Source organism: Acanthaster planci, linkage group LG03 (genome assembly GCF_054643075.1).
Source record: "Acanthaster planci isolate LZ-2023a linkage group LG03, COTS_SCS, whole genome shotgun sequence".
Classification (NCBI taxonomy): domain Eukaryota; kingdom Metazoa; phylum Echinodermata; class Asteroidea; order Valvatida; family Acanthasteridae; genus Acanthaster; species Acanthaster planci.
The window spans coordinates 22,141,065-22,162,602 of NC_141779.1; the positions used below are offsets into that span (position 1 = coordinate 22,141,065).

The window sequence follows — 21,538 nt, forward strand, 5'->3', positions numbered from 1 at the left end:
TATTTTATGTGAGTTATTAAAAGTCCAGTTGGATTTTACAGGTCACTGGTGCCAATTTATGCTCACACTGTAAAGAGAAATATGCTGTCAGGTTCTAGGCACAATTTTGCTGGAGGTGATTTATTAGAACAGTCCACACATAAAGCATTGTCACAGCCAACCACTCAACCCCTGGGCATTGAAATCTTCCCTTGTAGTTGAAAGGTAGGCCTGATAACTTCAAGCTTGATCAAATGATCAATGTACCCTCAGTCTGTCACAAAAATGTCACTAAAGATTTCATTATGTGGATGTTATTTGTTAGGCACACAGCCAAAAGCAATGTTTCTTGTGTTCTGGGACCTTACGTTGGTGGCTGCCCCTGCACATGAATGTCCGCTTTTCAATTTTGCCACTTCATAATGGAGTTTTAATGACAATCTACCCCCCTTCCACTCGCTGATGCTGGATCACTTGGTTCAAAGTCTTGTCCATTTCATTTCCACGTCGTCGCGGGAAGAATAGATTATAACCTAAGCACTCATCTGACAGGTGGCTGTTGGTATGCAGGGTACCGATCACCTGCCTGGGGGAAGGGGGATTTGAAGAAGACAGACCCTGGACAGTCTCCCCCCCCCCAAAAAAACCGACGCAGCAAGTTGTAGCAGTGCTTTGTCAAAATCTGCAGCCCTTCAGGTGAAGGGTCTTATCTGATTGCCTGTCATTTATATGCGGAGAATAATCAAAATGCGAGGGAGAAGAAAAGACAGCTGTTCTGATTGGCCCAAATGTGGTTTGGGCGATAAAAATAGCTGGTTTTATTTAATGCCATGGAGAAGCAGTTTCTGTTGTCACACTGTCAGGCTACGTGTACGTTGCCTGCTATCATATTCGATTAGAATGTTTACTCATCAGAGTGAAAGAAATGAACAAAAGTATTAACGTCTACATGTACATGTAGCTATGAAGGAGGTAGAAAGCCAGAAAAGAAAAAAAAAAGGTCTAATCTTTCAAATCTAATCATGCAGAAGGCATGTGCACAAACATCAATTTCAAGGTTGCCCAATGTGTGACAGATCCCACAAACTCAGTTTTAGGGCAGTTTTTGGACATTATGTGGGTGAAAAAAATGGGTGTTTCTGTTGAGTGTCAGTGTGCATGATTTTGTTTTTAAAGTTGTTAGCTCAAAAGTAGCTACACATATTATTACAGTGTAATTTCATTAGGGTTGGTGACATATTAATGTGTCTAACAGGTACTGTAATAACTAGTATCACGTTACTTTAACCAAATTTAAAGTTTATTGTTCTGCATTCTGTACATTTCTGACAGCATGACCAAACAACCTACCCACACTCCAGTCTTACAAAATGCGTCCAGCTGAAATAACCAGTGAGGAGGTGAGTTCACCAAACAGTGTGCCTAAAAGCTTCAAACCAACTCAGATAGACCAGGTGGACCTGTGAGCCTCCCATCATGTCCAAGGCAGGGCCGAAAGGCAAGTCGAACATTGCCAAACCCGTCAAGTCGGGATTACCCAGGAGCGCGGGGGCCAAGGGGACTAGTGCCCAGCATGCAGCCAGTGCACATGCACAGCCGGGGAGCAGTGCCAGGCCAACTGATGACCAGCACACGCCAAGCGAACAGAAAAAGGTAAGATCGGATCAGAGTTGTACTTTGCCACTGTGTTCCCACTGGATACAGTTTCTGTGAAAATATTTTAAGTTAACATTGGCAATGCTTTCGGGAGTGAATGCAGCCCGGCTGTTCTCAAATTGCTAACTTGTTTGCTCTCTTGGGGCCTTGGAACTTGACTTTCTTCCTCTTTTCTGCTGTTACGCATGCAAATGAATGAAATGATGGCACCATCTACAGGTTTTGCTTATTTCAAAATTCTTGTCAAGCAATGTACATCTTCCCGTCATCAATAAACTGGTTAAATATCCACTGGCAAATAGCGCAGAACAAGTGCAAACACTGTTTATCAGCTCCAGAGTCGTGGTAAACACTCTCACGAGTTTTCAATGATGATCCCTCTCCAAACACAGATGATAAATTCATTTGTAATCTTTCAGCTGTTGACACCATTGAACGTTGGAGAATCATAACAAGTGTGTTGTCATCATCATCATGGATGAGCGTAGAGTTTCTCCTCCCTGGTTCCGTGATGATAAATGACCTATTTGTCTGTACCACTTTTCACGTCATTATCACTGCCTGGGACATGCAGGAATGTGACCGAGCATCATGAATTCAAACGATACCCTCTTTTTTTTCTTTCTTTTTTTTCCTGGACTTTGCTCCTGTATTGAACAGCCTACCTTCTGTCCTGCTTTACGAGCACATGCCCCAGACAAGGTTAAGTCTACGGGTAGGAAAATATTGACACACACCAGTGTTGAGGGAGCAGAATGACACGTATTCAGAGGGTGCGCTCCACGTGCCATGTCGGTCACTTTTTTTCTTTCCGGCTGGATCGGTGCTGGGTTCTTTAAGAGCACATTTGCCGTTTTGAGCTCTGCAACAGTGGTTTCTGGGACAGCTTTTCACCCAAGGGGCTGTTGACTCAGTTTACGTGTGGAGTGGTTGTAAAAAGACCCCTGTCTATTTGTTTAGTTTTGCGTGCATTTCTTGTTTGTCTTGTGCGTTTCCCAAAGGCCAGTGTGATAAACTAGACTTGACTTGCATTTCTGTGGAATTAAAATGACTTTGTGTCTAGCCCATTTATACCTGCCGGGATCGAGCGTCTGGGCATGTCACAGGTCATTTTATACACCCCATATTTGCTATTCAGGTATTAAAATTTCAACAGCTATGTAGTATGCCCATTTCTCTTTCAGAGTGAGGTTTTACACCCCAGTTGAAATGTTGACTAAAGAAGTTCTTTCCCTTTTGTATAAAGATCTACTTTTGCAAGTGTTCTTAGCGTTTGTCTGAACAAATACTGGTATATTAAGGTATGGCATTACCAAATTCACAGACAAATAATTGAAAACTAACTCTCCTTGGATAAAGAGATTGATACTTCCATAGAACATCCACAAACCCGATTCTTGGCTTTCCTTCTACAAAGAATAGTCTCAAATGATCTAGATTTATGTACATGTATGCACATCGGCTATGTTTCAGTTTTTCATTTGACTTGGTGTGCCCAGGCAGTGGTGTAGTGGTGGGGGTTAAGGGGGCACGTGCCCCCCACAAATTCCCGGTGCCCCCCCACTGAAAAAAAAAAAAAGGATGAGTGGATATTGAACAAGGCTAACAATAACTTGCCCTCAAAAACCACACCACTGAAAGCTGGTAACCCCCCCTAAGATGCTAGTGCCTTTGTGCCTCCTCCACTAGTAAAATTCTAGCTACATGTATGCCACTGTGCCCATAGAGAAAAATATACCCGAGGCCCAGAATTATGAATTTCAAATCTGTTTGTACATGCAGAATTGAATCAGAGGGGAATGCTGCACAAAAGAGATATAGGCCTATAGGATGTTCAAGGCAATTACTTAGAATTAGCCGTTCACATTACAAATTATTACTTTTATATAAAAAAGAGAAAAATGCACTTAACAACACTCTTCGTACAATTTTGTGAAAAGTGGTAAACATATTGAATTTCAATCACACAATATTACTATTTCTTGTAGCTTTGGTAGTTGTATTCTGAAGGAGTCACCAAATGAAACAAAATCTTTCAAGCTTAAAGAACGTGATCTGTGCTTCAAAATTACAACAAAAACACCCGGTTCAGTCATCAGCAATATATTGGAGAGGCATAAAAAGTCCTGTGGCGCCATCATCATATGGGATGCATTGCACAGACATACCGAGTATCTGCGGTAATTATTTGAAGGTAATGAACTGCAACGACTTGGCAGTTTATCTTTACTCCGTTCTGCTGCTTGCACGCTTTGTCCACATTTGTCATAAATGAAGGGGGATGTAATGAAGGCCTGGAGTTAATCGAGATACGGTTATATTTGAATTCGCATGATTACACGTGACCAACCATCTGATGCATACCCATGCATAACGGCATGCATCTTGGGGTATTTGATACAATTTGGTGCCTTGGGATTATGCAGACTTTGAGAAAGGGAAAAAATGGAGACTGGAAATCCCACCTTCTGCCTGACAGAAGAGCGTATTGGACAAGCTGTTTTAATCTGAGTTGTGTTTCAAATGCATGCCTGGTGGCCCTTCTGTCAGGCAAACAACTACTTTGTGGAGCTATGTCCCGTACCCCTGAAACACATTTGATGAATGCTATAGTTTAATACTACCAACAGAAGATGTTGTCAAGTTTGTAACAGAAAGAAATACCTGTATACATACCTTTACAGTCACAGCAAACACTGGCATTTTTGTGGTATTTCAATTTTGCTGACGAAATAGCTACATGTAGTTACATGCAATGGAAGGAATAGCGCCACATTGTATCTGTCACCAAAGATGATCACAGCAATCCAAGTTTACCATTGCTGTGGTCTGGTAGAGGCACTGTAATTACCTCTCTGCAACCAGGAGTGAAAAATTGGTGCCTCTGAGATTAGATTGTGCTAATTTCGAGACCTGTGCTTCATTAAACTGGTCTCTTACCGGTATCTTGAACAGCATTAAAAACTCCAAAACTAAAAGAGCTGGAGGAGGGTACCAGTGCATATTTCACCCCTGACCTCCCTAGACATTTTTTACATCATAGCAGTGTTTTTTGGTGCACCAAGCCTTAGGATATATTCAGTAATATCTTGCGGTCATTTTGATGCCAATTTTGTGAGAGTCAGACATTTTGTTGTTGAGCTACATGTACATGTACATGTAGCACCCACCTTCTCTCAGGACAGATCCGCCAGAAATTCATATAATTTCCGGTGATGTGCTTCATGCACACAGGCTGACACGTGAACTGCAAAATTTAAAATGTCGTGATTAATCAATTTATTTCTCAATTATTTGATTACATTTTTCTATTCAATCTAAAATCAGAAACAACTCTGTGAAAATACAAGGTTCCTCTCAGAAGGCACGAGCAAGTGGACTGTTATGTTTCTGACCAAAAATCTTAAATATTCTCAAAGAAAGGAAAAATGACCACGAAGAAAGGTTGCGGCCTGAAATTGCAGTGGATGAATTGACTTACAACCATAGATACTTTCGCTAAATAATCCTCAGATTGAGCCGCTGTTACTGTTGATTCATAAGTACCTCAGACAGTCTTCCTATTCAACATTGCGCAACTCGACTGTATCAATATTTGATAATGCCCACTGTGTAAAGCACGCACTGGCACCCGGATACAAGACAGCTTTAATTGATTCTGATTGGTCACGAGTCTGTGTGCACGTGGCTCACCATGTGGGTGCCAATTGGACAATTTGCACAAGGAATATTCCATAGAATGGAAGGGGTGTTTGAGAAAAATTCTAGAACAAAATCACTGGATATCCCTCATATATTGAATTCTGTTGACTTTCTAACTATGAAGAAGGTATTTATGAATGGGAATACACGTAAACACATGTATGTGCTTGGCCAGTCTTAAACTAACTCAGGAAGAAGGAACGCTGACAATGCCCTCACCTGTGGCTTGGGCATTTGTCGTGTCCATTCTCCTGAGCTGATCTTAAATGCATGTTTAAGACAGGCCAAGCATATATTTATTCCCTTATTAAAATTACCAGAAAAAAAAGCTGTGTTGATTAATCAAACCCAAAATCGAAAAAGAAGCAGTTAATCAAAATCCTAAACTTGGGGGATCTTAACATCCTGGGTGTTGTGTAAGTTAAGGGGTGCATATCTTTCATAAACTTGACCATTTGACCCCTGTTTCTTAGGTTGAGGCCAAGTGGATGCGTCATCTCCTGAGCTTCTCATCTAACCTTTCAATCTGCACGGTGGTGATATATCTTCCTTTCCCTTTTTTTTGTTTTTTGTTCCCCTTCTCTTCCCTTGTTCACAGGAGGAGTCACGCTCAATTTGGGTAGAATTTCACCGCATTCCCGCTTGGTCTGTGGGTCTACGTGTTACTTCCTCAAGTCCTCAATTGATCCATCCCTAATATTCTCATTTCTTTTCTTGTGTGAAGATCTTTCCATTAAAGGGGTAATCGTAATTCTGGAGGATAAATGTAGATTTTTTAGGTTTGAAAAATGTATTAAAACACTTAAAAGAGAGGAAATTGGCGTCATAATTTGTAACGATGTTTGTTCTATTTTTCCAGAATTGTTGGACTTGTTTGAGAATGGCTTAGATGTTTATACAGGGAACCAATGTCAATAAAACTTGCTCACTTCTTTACTAAATTCTTTTCACACAAGTTTTGCTTCTTTAATAGGGAAAGTACATGTACATGTAAAGGTTGAACCCACTGGGAATAATATCATCTTGAAAAACTCATGTACCAGTACAGTGAATTGACGTGCATACTGCCCGTACAGGGTACCGGTACATGTACATGTATGTATCCTGTGTCACTACCGTATCGGTACATGTGCCAGGAGGATGTACATGTACTTGTACATACCTGGAGAATGGCATGCTTAGCAAAGTGTGTACTACTGATCGCTTGATCATAGACATTTCAGTTTTGGAAATGCCAAACCCTGAATCTTAAATCTTTGGCCAAGTGGCCAGACGGTCAGCTTTTCCACAGCCCAGCTTTTTTACAGCCCAGTACTATGTCAAAAAGGTCATTCCCTGCCACTCTTTCCCCTATGTATTCATTTTATGCAAGGCTGATGTCACCCGATCGGAGGGTCCTGGCAAATAATCAATTGTACCGAGATGACTTGTCTAATTACCTGGATGCCTGTTTGGCGGACAGGAGGGCGGGAACGCCACTGAGCAAGGAAACTGTTATTAATTTGGAAAGTGATACAACGTGGTCAGACGACATACCGGTACATTAATAAAAGTCAGTGAATTTTATTCAGACTCTAATTCCAGAAATTAGGGGTCCATTTTTTGTATCTCCCTGTTACATCTGACTTATGATTTTGTAAGTTCAAAACACATTTTCTAATTTCAAAGGGTGATGAATTAATGCAAATTACCTGCCAAACAGATAGTAATAGTTTGAAATCAATTCCGGTGACATTTCCTTGTCAAATAACAAAGGTCAGATGTAACAGGGACACAAAAATGTTACTTTTGGACCCCTTATATCTGGAATTACCCATTTCTCTTCAACTCTGACATTTTGTGCTTGTCCAAATGGCTACTGGTGTTACTGAATTCAACATGAACTGCAATTGCCCACTTGTGGTCAGTGTTCTCACCTACAGTTCTGTAATTGGGCTGCCCCTGTGGAGTTGGTCGTACTTTTCTTACCAGAACATATGTGCGGCATATGTTTGTGGGGAAAAAAAAAAAAAAAAAAAAGACCATACATGTAGTTGTTGAAATGAGGAATACGGTCAAGTGTACACATGTGTAGTACTCTTCTGACATTTCAGAGCGGTGGACTTAACAGTATGCGTCCTACCTGGGCTGTAAGGTGAAGGGTGTGTACCTTACCCTAAGAGAAAAAAAGTCGAGGCACTGTTTCAATTATTGTGGTTGAAGTGAGTCCATGTAATAACACGCACTGGTGGATATATTGCTGCATTGATGTTGCCGATGCTTAAAGGGGAAAAAAAACGGAATCTCCTGGGGCTTTCTCGGGGTGTGATGTTACAGTATGTGTTAACTGTCAAAATATACTGTGATCATACACGCAAGTGTTGACAGAGGTGCGCCATGGGACACATTCATTGTACAAATGTACACTATGTGTATGTACATGTACATACATGTATGCCTTTGTCCTAGAGAGTTTGACTTTGTAAGTACGTACATGTAGGATGAATTAGCAATATCATGGTAGCTCTGAAGGGATATCACAGTGGTAAATTTTGGGGCCAGTCCCTTTCACTTGTGAATTTCATCATTTTAAGCTGCAGAGGTGATCAATTTCACTGTGATTTACAGATCGGAATTTGACTTTTGCAGAAGGAATTTAAATCCCTTCAATCTTATCCCACTGCATGCATATTGTGTATGCTCCTTATCTAGTGTTATCACGGTTCCGTGTTGGTACATGATTGTGCTTGCTGTACATACTCATATGGTACATGTTGAAAGATGTTGAAACTGGGAAAGTACCCTGGAATAATTCTGTAGCATAGCGAGTTTTCGCCAAGGAAGACAGTATCACTTTTATATTTTCAAGAAAAGAATTAAGTTTTGCCATCAGCATATTCTTGAGATGGCGAGTATAAACATACTGAAAATAATCTGAAATCTCATGTGTAGCTCATGTGTCAAAATCAAGTTGAAATATTGTTTCATGAGCCACATCAATACGGCTGTTTCACACTAGTGTGCCACCAAGAGTTTGCCAAGCGTTGGCCAATCACAATGCGCGGAATTTGTCGACCCATTGTGCGTTTGGAAAGGGTCGACAAATTTCACACGTTCTGATTGGCCAATGCGTTGCAAACTCTTGGTGGTGCACTATTGTGAATCGCTCATATTGGTGAATTTGCTGAAGGATTCCTGTTAAAAATACCTTCTATTGAGTACAAAAGCAAGATGTCATGTGAACCAGGAAGTGTAGTGCAAACAATTGGAGTATGCGCAGGTGTTGGTTTATGTGCTGGGTCTCACTTTCTTGCCTTTACACACATACGTGGAACTTTACACACGTAAACTTTACACAAGTATTTACTTCAGTATTCTATAAGAGGATTGGGATTCTGTTCTTCAACAGACAAGTACCATGCAGTCCTCACCTTTCTTTCCAGAGTATTATACTACTTTCAACATTGCACAGCAGCTATCAAACTGTGCCAACAGCAGACTTCCAGCAAAAAGACTTTTTATTCTGTGTTTCGATTGACCCTCCCAAAATATTTCAAGCCTTTTTTGGGGGGAGGGGGGAAGGGCTCATTCAATTTTTCCTTGAAGATTCTCCAGGGTATTTGATAAATGAAAAGTTTGGTGAAATTAATCTAAATGCTGAGAATTTGCAAACTCTGGCATCCCTTGGTTTGCTTCGCCACGAGACCCAAGCCGCTCCACAGTCCAGAATCCAAGAGACGTGTCAAGAATGTGACCACCTTCTCTCACTTTGCTATTTTTTGGCCACAGAATGATCCCAAATTGGGACCCAACTGTGATCAGAATGAGCTGAACAAGTGGTAACTAGCAAGCACCTCATCATGACATAACCAGCACTTTAAAAAATGAAGCTGTCGTAATTTTGTTGTCCCCCGGGGGGAAAAAAATTAAATAAATAGCAAAGTATTAACATCAAGCTGATGAAAAGTCAACTTAATCACCACATGTCGTTACAAGCTGAATTTTGAAATGTACATGTACGGTAGAAAAGTCACCCCAGCTTGAGAAAGTGTTTTGACAAAGGTATTTATGATCTGCTTGTGTTTTGGTGGTCGATGCTGATGTGGACTCAGTCAATTTCATTGCACATTTGAAAAAGCATTGGATCCCTGCCTTGGCACAGACAGGCTGACCTTTTACGAGCCCCCAATTTTGGATGAAGTCAATGCCCTATTCCCACCTGACGTGATAGCAAATAACCGTGAAGACGTTTGGAGTGTCCTGGGAAAGAGAAGGGAGAGCAATCTTGACAGATGAAGTGTGAAGGGTCTGTGATTGGTTGCCTGCTGTACTCAACCTAGTTCAAAACACATTAAAGTGTGTTCTCGGGGGAGCGCAGTGAAAACATGAATAAAAAGATGTGTGGGGTTTTATTGAACAAAAAGAGAGTGGTTCAGTAGTTGAAAAATTTCTTGTCAGGTAAACTAGAGCTCATCATTTAATGCTTAATTCTAACTTGTAGCTTTCAAGTAAGGACTCCTTTGAGACTGATCTTTTCACTTCAAAGGAAATTTAACTAAAATGGATTCAGTGGAGGAAAATGCATCTTTCTGTTGAGGAATTGTTGGGCAGTTGTTTGAGCAGAATGAACCAAGTTGGGGCTTGTGATGAAATCTGTCAAATATAGCTATTAATTGTTTCTCAAAAAAGTTTACATTGACCTGAATTGTCAATAGGTCTGTAGCGAATAGTTTGGTTTTAAAATACCATTGGTTCGCAATTTCTTAGCATGTAAATATCCAAGCCTCATTTGTTCTTGTAACTTATCAGGGAGTCAAGGTTTCAGCCAGCAAACTTTTGTGTCTTTTGGACAACCTGTCGGCCTATTTTTATTCCAGATGTATGCATGTGTAGGCCTACGTTCAGTAAGCATAACAATTATGCAACTTGGATACTGTGTTAAAATCTATGCCGGGTAAATTTGGGCACCCAATTTTTAAATACTGTTCGAGGGCTCAGTGTTCTTGTTAAGTTTAACCTGACTCTGCAGATTTAAAGAGCCACTGGTACAACGGCATCCCTGATGCCGCAGCACGAAGACGTGAACTCTACTAGGCAGGGCATCCCTGGATAGCCCCTTGTGGAAATGTCACCACGTTATTAAGTTTAATTTGACAGCACACAGGTGCACGCAAAGTTGCTGAAAGCAGAGGAGTCGCCTTCCTTGCACTGGGAGACATACGAAGACCCTGGAATGGGCTGTAAAATGATATACACCTATGCTTCGTGCAGCAAACCTTTGGGTTGGTACCTTTAGTGTGTACTTTTTCTTAGATAATATTAACAATCCGCCCCAAGCTGAAGTGCACCCCCCTCCCCCGATTGGCAAAAGAAGGACATGTGGTCACAAGCTGGTTCTTGCATGCGTTCTGCGTGTACGCAAAGACGAAACATGCTGGAGTAAATTAGTTATGCGTACTCAGCGTGCTCCACGTCAAACGCGCATATACTTGCACACCTCATGGCACGCCTAAAACACACCTTCTTTTGTTCCGCTTGGAGTGGATTACCAGCACCTCTGATAACTTTTACAAGGACCTTTTTTTTCACACAGCTCAAAATTGTGTAAATTTAATCTAATGCACAAATTGCCTCATTGAAGGATGACGCCTGAGACCATATAAAGACACTCAGGTACACGCATGTACATTATGTGCGTATTTGCATATAGATGCACTTGGCTTAGTACATGTATTATCATAGATAAAGTATTTTAACACTATGCCAATACTGGTAGGTGCGAATCCCAAGCTGGTAAAATTCGTAGCCTTAAAATTTGTTACATGTCTGCCCAGGAGCAATCTCACAGACATCAAAATCACCATTGTGCTGTGGTTCCTACACTTTACGTGTAGATATCCCGGATGTCCCAGATGCATTATGAGGACATCAATATCGAGCTGGCACAGATCCAAACTCACTCGTGAATACCACACATAATTAAGGCAGCATGTACACATTATCGATTGCCTTGGTGGTGCTGTAATTAATGATCCATGAAGCATTGTAGAAGTTCAGATTTACCCTTGGTTGTCTTTTCATAAGAACTGATGTAAATTTATGTACACTGTACATGAATGTACAATATGGAAAAAATGTAAGCATACCGGTATATGCACTGTGGGCAAGATATGTGTAGAAATGTACATGTGCATGTACATGATGCGTTGAGATGATATTAAAGCAACAGTCTTTGTCTCTCTTTATTCCTGTACACGTTTACATGTACTGAATCTTGAATCAGAGATGGTTTGATGTACACGTATGGTAGTCTGTAGAGAATGCCCTTATCCAGTGAACTTTTATATCAATGTGCAGATTCAGTGATTAATAAATTGTTACAGTTTGTTGCAGTTTGGACCTCCAGAGTGTAACCAATCAGCAAGTATCAACCAAACGTGGTTTTAGTCAGCTGACAGTTATTGACCAATCAACAGGCTCAGTGCTGCTGTTGATCATTGGCTTCAGCAAACTTTGCATTTATCGACCTTTATTTGTAGTGGTCTCCAAAAAAATGTGATACCCAAACTATATGTAGGCCTGGTGCCAGGAAAAAAGACACTAAGCTTTTGACCATTCTATTATGGTATATTTGTGTGGAATAAAAATGCTATGAAGGATTAATCATCAAAATGAAGGGAAGATGCTTGTAAGTGTTATGGGGGAAAAAAAGAAAGAAGAAAAAAAAGAATGTGCCTTGGGAGATAAAAGTGTCATCAGTCATGACAGATGCTGATTCGCAAGCAGACACTTTGAAACTGTTTCCTGCTGAAAAAAAAAAAATGGAAGAAAGAAAATCTAGAGTCTGATAACAAAAAATACAAGATCTACTGACTCAATCTGCTCTCTGTCTCTCCTGGGAAGATTATCAACAGTATTGTCAGGGACAAGCAACCCTCACTAAAAGGAGAGCCCAAATTGCCTGCAACCGTTTCATGTTCTCAGATTATCAGCCACACACAGTATGTGTGTAGTAGCATATCTCCTCTTGCAGCTGAGTTGAACCTGATATTTTGCTGATCCGTGTTCGATAAAAGGATGTTAATGGTCCAGGCTTGTTGTTCCGCGGGGTAGGAATCCACACAGTGCCACGATGCAGGCCAGACAACCCAGCGGACATCTTCATATACACGTGTATATCAAGAGATGGGCTAGTGCTACAGCTTCTGAAATATTCATGGGGGAGAAAAAAAATTCTCATCACCTTCTTGGAGATCCCACATGTATTGTGTAGATTTTTATAAACAGTTCAGCAATAACAAATTAAAATCTTGTTTCAGTGGTGCACACAAGTGATGTTGCTATGCACTAGAGGTCGCAGACATTTATGATCAGATTGGCTTCAGTCGCTGAACTGTATAAAGCATTGAAGAAACCATTACAGGACAGATCAGAATTCAGATTATTTTTGGTGAAATTGGGAACCTCGAGTTCTAATACCGGTAGTTTCAAAAGGCTTTGTCAAGTTCAGATGAGAAATGCCACACCTTTGTAGTTGACCGATCAAATGTGAGTGTAAGGTCTTGGAAAACCAAACTGTATAAAATGTTTGCTTCCTGTTTTATTGTCCAAGCTTTTTCATGCTCACAGGTGAATTAAACAGTCCAATTTTTAAAAAGGCTATTCTTTGTAGTAAATTTGCACAGCTGCAAACACACTTCCACGTGTAACTTGAAACTGTTTTTGAAATAGTTGCACATTAAAGCAATTTGCTGAATGCAGCGTAACAAATCAATATGTGCATTTATGCATTATGTGTAATTACTTAATGAGTGGATGTGCTCAGATCAAGTAACGCCTGATATAAATTGATTTCATGCATCTGTGCTGTGTGCTAATGAGATTAATAGGTCATTGAACTTTGTGGGGAGTTTCCTGCCTGCACTGAAAATGCTGCAGACATGTCTAGCTGTAGTTTCGTTGTAATTGGAATTATGCTCTTAATTTGCAATTTGCTCTTTGCCAATTTTTGTTTATGAAATTGTTTATTTGTATGTTTGTACATGTAATTAATGTCTTCTTTGTAACTGTTCATTGGATACCTACTCTCATTTTAAAGTTTTTCCATCTTTTATTTTCTTATTGTAATTTTGTGAGTACTTGTCAACATTTTTGAATTGTTTGAATCTTTTTATTTTTTGTTAACATTTGTTTGCTTTTACTCACCATTGTTTGTTTTCCTTTGGCATTTGTGTATTGTCTTTTTTAAAAACTCTTCATTGTGTTTGTGCTGTTTATATTTCATTTTCCCTTTGCTGACAATGTTCACAGTGAACGACCAGGGAAAATGCGTGCAAATACACTTCAATTTCTGTGATTGATACCGAACTCCCCGTCCTCATTGAAACAGTATCCTGTGGAAACCCAAACTTGTATTTGAAAGTGCCGGGTTGTGGTCGTGCTGTCACGCAGTCCCTTCAAGTGAAGAGGAATCGGTGCTATTCTGGAATGCGGCAGGTCAGGGACGCCCACGTTTGTTAATTTGAAACTCTAGCCTGTCTCGGTGAATTTTCCATTTTAATTATGATGTTTGATCCTCCAGGCTGAGGCAGTCTTTACAGGTTTTGAGATGATTTGCCGACGAGTGTCGTCGTGTCAGGAAATCAAGGTTCAGTTTGCTGTTTTGCCAGGAATTTTGTGTCCATACTGATAAATTTGATTGCTTCTGAAGATTCTACTTCAGAATATTTTGTTCAGAATAAAATAGTTTTGCATGGGAGATATAGTTATGTCAAAGAATTCCATAAAATATTGGAAAGAAAAAATGTGGTAATTGTAACTGAATGAATGTAAATCCAGTTGCCTCTTGGCAATAAATTTTCTGTGAATATTCTTAGAATAAATTTGATATTAAAGCCAGTGAAGTGGGCATTAATTTAAAATAAATTATGAGTCATTTTATTTAAGACTGGACATTCGTACGTGTATCACGTGGCAAATGAGATATGACTCATTCAATAAACGGTTAATCATGTTGTTTCGGTTTTAAATCATGAAGAATGAGGGAAGCGGACGTTAAACCGGAAGATTGGATGTTGCAGTGTCTGGTGATGATGTTGTCAAAAGGTGCCTCGTTGACTGTCCTATCTAATAAAGCATGTCACAGAAAAAAAGACGGGAATGAACTTTTCTCTTTCAAGGGAACTAATTTTCACAAAATACAAAAAAACTTTTCCCAAAGTGAGAAAAGATTTTTACAGACTTTCCCAAAGTGGAAAGAAACACATTCACAAATATTCCTACATTTGGGAAAAGAATGTTCATCGATTTTTACACAAGTGGGAATATATGTTTTCACATTTCCACACAAGTAGGGAAAAATTTTCACACCTTTTCATACAAGTGGGAAATTATGTTCACACCTTGTGAAATGTGTGTGTGATGTGAAATGATTTTTTTTCCCACAAATTTTCCCATTCTAATTGACAGTGTTGACATTCTGTTGTGATGTACTCAGTCAGTTTTAGAGCCCCAAGAATTTGTGACTGGATTCCACAAAAAGAGTTGTTAAACGATTTTTATCGAGTAATTTTGTTCCGGTTTTCATTTAGAAAGAGAGAACTGTACTCCTTGTCTTGATGTACATGTACAAGCACCTGTGCGTGCACATAACTTAGTTTGACATCCTGATGAGAATGTATATGAGGGTTCCTATTTATTTTTGTGCAAGGTATATTGAAAATCCTTTAACCAGTTGCTCTGGCGACTTGTTACTCATTTTATTTTTAGGTTGGGTCAAGTCTGTACTTCGGGGCCTTCCTGAATCCCAAACCAACCAATGTGCAGGAACTCAGCAACACACTCCAAGAGATTGTTTTACGTCCACATAATGCAGGTTGCGTGAGCCTTGTGTGGACTTGAAAACACAGTTTTTAGAGGCAGTTCAATTAAAACATAATGACGTCACATTTTGGTCACATTTTGTGTTTTCCCTGTAGGGACTCAATGGTTCTCACTGCCATAGGTAAGCACACATGTACACTGTAACAGGTCGTTTTTGGGCATGATTATCCATGGCAAAATCAAGAGGAGCAGTCATGGAAGCCATCAAGGAAAATCCAGCTTGAAATAATGTTCTGATTGATGGAACATGAAGCATTTTCTATGTTTTAACTCCTCAAAAACAAATGAATACCCACGTTAGGTACATGTACGTACATGTGATGTAAAGGTGAGTGCACTTCAAGGGCCAGATTGTTAGTGAATCCTCACATGTAACAGTGATAGTGGATGGGTTCTGTATTCCTCAGTGGGACAAGATCCTCCAAAAATGTCCATATAGATTTGAAGGTGGTGGAGCTGGTGTTCGGCAGGTTTCCTTTCAAGATTAAATATCATACCGGTACATCATCTGTCCTTATAGCCTGCACCTTGAAGTTATTCACACACACACAGAGGCAGGCACTTGCACCCCCAAAACAAATTAAAAACAGCAATCTTTGAGCAGGTGAACTTCGGTGGAAATGCTGTCCATTCAGCTCCAGGGCCACTGCCCTATTAGGCAGACCCTCCCCCCACCACAAGGCCCCAAATTGGTCAATATTTTGATATCCCTGGTGATCTGAAACTTGTCAGGAGATCCTGGGTGAGGGTAATTAGTGCATATTTTGCCTTCTTGTCTCCCAACCCTGAGATCATCAGAATGTAAATGTTGAGTAATGAGATAGCGGCTGGGAATTTTAAGAGCCACCCGCTCCTGTGTTGCCAGTCACACCCGTCATTAGCCCCATGGACTCGAGACTCGAAACCTCCAGAGGATGGCAATCTGGGAGACATGAGAGTTGAAGGGACAATTTTCCATTTTAACCCTGTTACAATCAGCTGTTCCTGCTTCTAGGTTTCTGTGACCAAGACATACATGTACATATGTACCGATACCTTGAGTGGCACGTGTTCGTTCACAGTATTTAAATCTCAATTTCCATCCTGCACCAATTGTGAGAGGTTTCCCCTGTCGGGCGTGGGAATTGTATCTGTTATTTTTCTACGTGTGCATGTACTGCAGAGAATCTTAAACTGAGGTAAATTCTGTTTTTATGTTCTTGAGAACCCACTTTAAACAAAGTAACTTTGTCAAGTTCACGTATTCTTCGAATCTTTGTCTTATTACTGTTGATGGTTGGTGGAACATGCAGGACTCTAAAACTGTGTATCGGTCATGTTGTTCAGAGTGATATAGTTTACTTACTTGCCAAATCATGGAACTTCTCCTGAATTTGGTCAAGTGTGATACCAGTGGGATGAAAATCAGTAGTGTAAATATGTGCCGGAAATTGGGTGAGGGATGGGGATTCGTAGAGGGATGACATACCTGCCCATGGAAATTTGAAAAATGAGGGGGGGGTTGACACCATATGACAAAAGTGGGCGGTGTTCTTGATATAGATATATACATCTTTAATCTACTACATTCAGGCAGAATTTTAAACCAGAATAGTATATTTATAGCTTTGTTGACGATTTTCCTTTTTTTTTTGAGTGACATCTCAGTTGCTAGGAAGTCACGTGAATTCTTCACAGTCTCTGCTTTAATTTTGTGTTCACCACAATAAAGCGAGGAAGGGAGGAATGATTCAATAGCCCATCCCCCTACCTCAAAAATAATTATCCCGCCCCCTCCGCATATACAACTGTATGCCATGAATGAAATACATGTATATACATCATGTAGATGTGCTGAGATTTGAAGGGATAAATCAAATTTTCCTTTGTGAGAGGAGCATCAGTTTGTATCATTGCCGTTCAAGACTACATGTGCTTGTACATTCCCGAAAGATTTGTGTTTACTGCTTGTTCCCAATAATTCATGTCACACTCCTTATTCTTTGACTGAAGCATAGAGTTAACACCTCAGAGGTGATTCACCAAAAAGAACTTGGTGTTGCAACAGTAAGAAGTACCGGTGAGGTGTACATGTAATGCCAAGTGGCCATTGTCAACAATAACCGCTATCTTGGGGGGGGGCGTCTGGGCTGTAATGTTTTATTCATGACCAGGGGGATAGCGTTTTAACACTTCTTAGAGAGGGAAAGTGGAATTCTTTAGCGAGGGTCGATGGTGAATCGTTGGCCTCTTCCTGAGTGAGGACGTTAGGGCACGAAACCGGACACCATTAAGACTCACTGAGTAATACTGACTAACACTTGGGAGAGTGGAAGTTATTGAATGTGCCGGTTTCCATGGTAATGGTTTGAAATTGGCAATTCATCCACACGTAGATTCAGAGTGAGAGATTATGTTTAAAGAAATGTATTTTCTTGGAAGTTCTTCCAAATTTGATTTGACATGTCTCAGGACCACTTTTCAACCTCAAGTCAATTGTGACTAAACTTACAAAGATGAGGTGACATTCCTGAGGCTTAGAATAATTCGTCCCTTAAGACTTGTAGAATCCTGAATAGATTCTCTTTAATTGATGACTTCAATGGATTAATTGCCATACAGAGAACCGGAGATATAAACATTAGTAAGTGGTGCCTATTGGTCGAAATTATTCACATTCATTGACCTACATACGGTAATGTTTCAAAGCATTTGTATGTTGCAGTCATGAATACATTTTCATGCATTTGATATAAATACATACATATACATGTATGTTAACTTTTCAAGGCAGTACACTGAATATGCCTGAATACACAGCATAAGTCAAATAGAAAGAACTTGACACATGCAGATTATGCCGCAGGAGGAAATTATTCCGAGTTCACACTGGGGGAGGGGGCCAACGTTTCCATGATCATGCTTGAAGTCATCGGCAAATAACTAGAAAAAGTCCACGGGCCAGTCGTGTTTGCTCACGCAAATGTGAAATGGGGCACCTCATCTGTTGGTCTGAAAATGAAATTTGTGAGGTTATACTGGGCCGTCTTTGTCATGTCTGTGGGATAATTTACTCCTAAAAGCCATTTAGTTGTCGGCAGCATCACTGAACCATGGCCAGCCAGTGAGCTAATATTTGTGGTCCCTCATGAGTAAAGTCCATAAGATCCCATTAAAGGGGTCTTGCCTGCTGTACCGGTATATGCTTCTGAGGTAAATCTATAGCTGGTCTCCTCTAAGAGTCTTACGTATCTAGTTCAGTATTGTTGTAGAAGCTCCGTTGTGGACATTTTTTTATTTTGGATGTGTGGAAGTAGAAGTCTGGGTAATGACCAAGGATAATATCACTGAGAGAGTTGTCTTGCTTGTTTATGAACCAAATGACGTTTTCATAGTAAAATTCATGTACATGTATGTATGTACCTTCATTGAGATGAGTTTGCCAAGAGAATCTAGCTGCAAAAAAAATGTGGAATTGAATTGTGAAATGTGAAACTTGAAAATTCAATAATGAAAGAGGTATCTGCTGTAGAAATTAAAAATAAAGACTTTTTTCCCCAACCAAAAAGGAGAAGAACCTGTCTGGGGTCCATAATATGAAATGTAAAGAATGTGGTCTACTTCCATACAGCATTTTATTCCATGTTCTTTAATGTATTCATTAGTGTTATTCTTTATCCCTAACCCCTAGGGTGTATGTAAAATCATATCGAAATTGGAGGATTTGGGACTGGTAGGGTTAATGTATATTTATTTAGGCAGATACCGGCACTTTTTAAATTTTCTTTATTATTGTTATTCCGTAAAAGAAAAAAAGCCAAATGAAATTCTTTCTCTTTTTTATTTGCGTGATATTTCCGCCCTTGTGCATCCATGCCAGTCCGCATTTTATTCATGGCAAATTTCCCCCAAGTGTGCTGGGTCCCTGGATTGTTGCTATGGCAATTGCAAATCCATGTTTGTGAGAAAAGGAAGGTACCAGTGTTACGTGTACCTGCACTTTTTTGATATGTCCAGTTTGGCATTTAATGATTATGTTCATCCACCCAGAAATGAAAATCTAAAGATGCCGAGTTTGATCTGGAAGGGTCAACTTATCCGACAGGTGTAAGTCTAACGTAAACACCAGTGTTTGCATTTCTGCTTCCATGTAGAATAAACAGAATTAACAAACATGGGTTTTTGGTGTTCAATAAATCCTTGGCAAATTTTTGTCTGCAGCATCAGCAGAACAAATTTTTTTCAACCTCCTGAACCCTTCAAAATCTGTCAAGAGGGTTTGGAGGATTTTGTTGGACTTATTTAATAGGGTACATGTACTTATATACACGTAGAATGTAGTCCATGGGGTTTGCTGCTTCTTGGAAGTTGAAGTACATGTATAAAAATGATAGGTCATCAGATTCCTGTTAAGTGTGGGATTTTGGAAGATTCAAGGAAGGTCCATAGCAAATGTAACAAAATGTCTGTTATTTGCTCTCAGATGTTGGTCTTTGTTCCCCTGTGTTTAAATTCTGTGGCAAAGTGCCATGAGCTATACTGGTACATGTATAGCTCATATTCTACACTACAGGTTTTGCCCTTACACCAACGTACCGGTATATTCATGAACACTGTATACTCGGTGCTTGTCTGAGAGCCTATGAAAAATTCACAAGCTTACTTGGGTAGGATTCGAACCCATAGTTAACCTCCTAATACTAGTACAGAAGTCTTAACCACTCGGCAACCAAGCTTGCCGGGGTCAGCTGGCCGGCTTGAGTCAGATGTCGCAGCGGGTACCGTGAGCTATTTCAAAATGTACTTTGTGTCGGGGTTACACCGATGTATATTTATTCACACTGTATACTCAGTGCATATTTAAGCAGAATGTAGTTAGAGTTTGCTTGTGCCGTGTTCAGATTTGATTATTTTGGTCATGTCCAGTGCACTTCTGGTTTTTGGTACTGTTCCAGTGGTTGTAATAGAAATTCCAAAGTCTGATTGCATGCAGCGTGCAATAAACATTGGTTTTTAATGCTCTGTTGGCACATTATGTACAGTGCGCAGGCAATTGGGCCGACCCTCATGAAAGTTGATGAAGCATGGGGATAGGAATGCACAGTGCAGGTACCTGTGGCCTCAGGAATGAAAAGTGGGTGATAATGTCATTGCACAGGAGTCATGTACAGTTTGCCTACCTGTATTTACATTTTTATTTGTTGACCAGCCCCAGCCCACACACTTTTTATGTATGCACTCCCTTTTATGTCACTGGTATGGAGCTCGATCAACATTGTGTTTTATGCAAGGCAGAATTCCAGTGCTATCTTGTCAGCACTTAATTTGTCATGGTGCATTGTGTAATCTGCTGATAAATGATTTCATGACTTGCCTTACTATAACACAGCATTGCTAGCGGTAGCTTACCAAGTACACTATGAACGTCAGTGGTTAGCATAACTTAGTAATGAAAGGAGGAAAAGCTGACAATTTACTGTACCTTTTGGACATGGCATATTCTACATGAACCCTTACATTGTTTCAAATGTACCGGTACCAGTATTTTGCAACGTGGGCATACGGGGGGGGTCTGGAGGTTTAAACAAGAGCCTTGTACATGTAGAGTGAATCACCAACTTCTGACTTAGAAACCTAAATGGTTGGTCGCAGTATGTATTGGCAGATGATAAGTGCCATTTTGTTTCCACATTTGCGGTACTCATGTTGCATCTCACCGTGGTTTTAGTAAACTTTCCTTTTGTAATCCTTGGTAATCCTCCATTGTTTTACCAGTGAATTGGCTACAAAAGAGAACTTTTGGATTTGTTGGTTTGGCTATTTAAAATGCACCAGATAGAGTGTAGGATTCAATGCTCTTTCAAACAATTTTTGTTCAGGGGAGGAGAGCCCATGTCCTCCCCCAGTCTGTGGATCCCGTTTGGGAATCCCAAGCCATTGCATCTCCAGTCTCCCCTTCTAATAGTCCTGGGTATACCCCAGTGCAATGTTTACATAGACGCAGGCACCGTCCAGGGACTTCCATGCCCATAATCATCTCGTTCAGTTTGCTTTTTCCATTCTGTCCTTGGCCCCTCTGGTATGAAAAGGGGAAAAAAATTACACACATACATTTGAAGTGATACATGTATTGTATTGACAATTAGTGTGGGAGAACTGATCTGTGTCTCACTTCATGCCAGTGTGATATCCTTCTTAAACAAAGTTTAAACAAACAGGTGCTAAACATTCACCTAGTTGAATGCATCGATGGAGGTATAGGGGTGGGGGGTGTACAGATAGCTGTTTGTTCATTGTTTCTGCAATGAATTCATATGCAAGTCTTCGGCACTTGAGGGCAGTATCACTGTTCAGTGCGTTA

General features: G+C 40.2%; 1 protein-coding gene across 4 annotated transcripts in view; it reads left to right on the top strand.

Annotated features, from left to right (window-relative positions):
* Positions 1-21,538, top strand: part of LOC110991118 (neuron navigator 2-like) — a 227,197-nt gene that overhangs the window by 8,645 nt on the left and 197,014 nt on the right. For all 4 annotated transcript variants that reach the window (XM_022256296.2, XM_087134827.1, XM_022256297.2 and 1 more), the window contains exon 2: positions 1,312-1,632. In XM_022256296.2, coding sequence (XP_022111988.2) covers positions 1,456-1,632 — 177 coding nt within the window. In that variant the 5' untranslated portion in view covers positions 1,312-1,455. The remainder of the gene's footprint in view (positions 1-1,311; positions 1,633-21,538) is intronic.